Source organism: Corapipo altera, unplaced genomic scaffold (assembly GCF_003945725.1).
Source record: "Corapipo altera isolate COAL_440 unplaced genomic scaffold, ASM394572v1 57752, whole genome shotgun sequence".
Classification (NCBI taxonomy): domain Eukaryota; kingdom Metazoa; phylum Chordata; class Aves; order Passeriformes; family Pipridae; genus Corapipo; species Corapipo altera.
Genome location: NW_020890195.1, coordinates 1 through 578, shown reverse-complemented (window position 1 = coordinate 578; position 578 = coordinate 1). Strand labels below are relative to the sequence as shown.

Here is a 578-nt window from a genome sequence, read left to right as displayed (position 1 = left end):
AGAGGAACCCGAGAAGAGTCCTTTGGAGGAAGAGGAGCCTGAGGAGAACCCAGAGGAGCCCGAGGAGCCTGGTGAGAGCTCCCTGGAGTTGGAGCTCTCCGGGGTGGATCCAACCCTCCTCGCGGAGCTGGTGACCAGACTGCAAGGTTTGGGACCCCCCCCCAGAGCCCCCCCAAAGCCTCCAGGGGGTGGCAGAGGTTTGGGGTCTGTCCCTCGTTCAGAAGGTGGGGTTGGTGCCGGCAGGTGAGGGGGCTCTGGAGGGGGAGGATCCTCCCCCATCCCTGCCCCTGCTCCTGCATTCCCGTCCCTATCCCAGGATACAGGGGGAACGTGTGGGTCAGACCCCCCAGGGCACAGACAGGGGCTGGGAATGCTCCTGCATCCTTGTCCCTGCTCCTGAATCCCTGTCCCTGCTCCCACATTCCTGTCCTTCCTCCAAAATCCCTATCCCTGCTCCTAAATCCCTATCCCTGCTCCTGAATCCCTGTCCTTCCTCTTGAATCCCTGTCCCTTCTCCTGCATCCCTGTCCTTCCTCCAAAATCCCTGTACCTGCTCCCAAATCCCTGTCCCTGCTCCT

The 578-nt window shown here is 61.8% G+C and overlaps 1 protein-coding gene across 1 annotated transcript in view; it reads left to right on the top strand.

The window, feature by feature from the left end:
- LOC113942366 (protein TsetseEP-like) overlaps positions 1-146 on the top strand; it is a gene marked incomplete at its 3' end in the record, with an annotated part of 973 nt that extends 827 nt beyond the window's left edge. Inside the window, exon 3 of the mRNA XM_027633507.1 lies at positions 3-146. Within this exon, the coding sequence (XP_027489308.1) occupies positions 3-146 (144 nt within the window). The remainder of the gene's footprint in view (positions 1-2) is intronic.
- Positions 147-578: the final 432 nt, after the last annotated feature.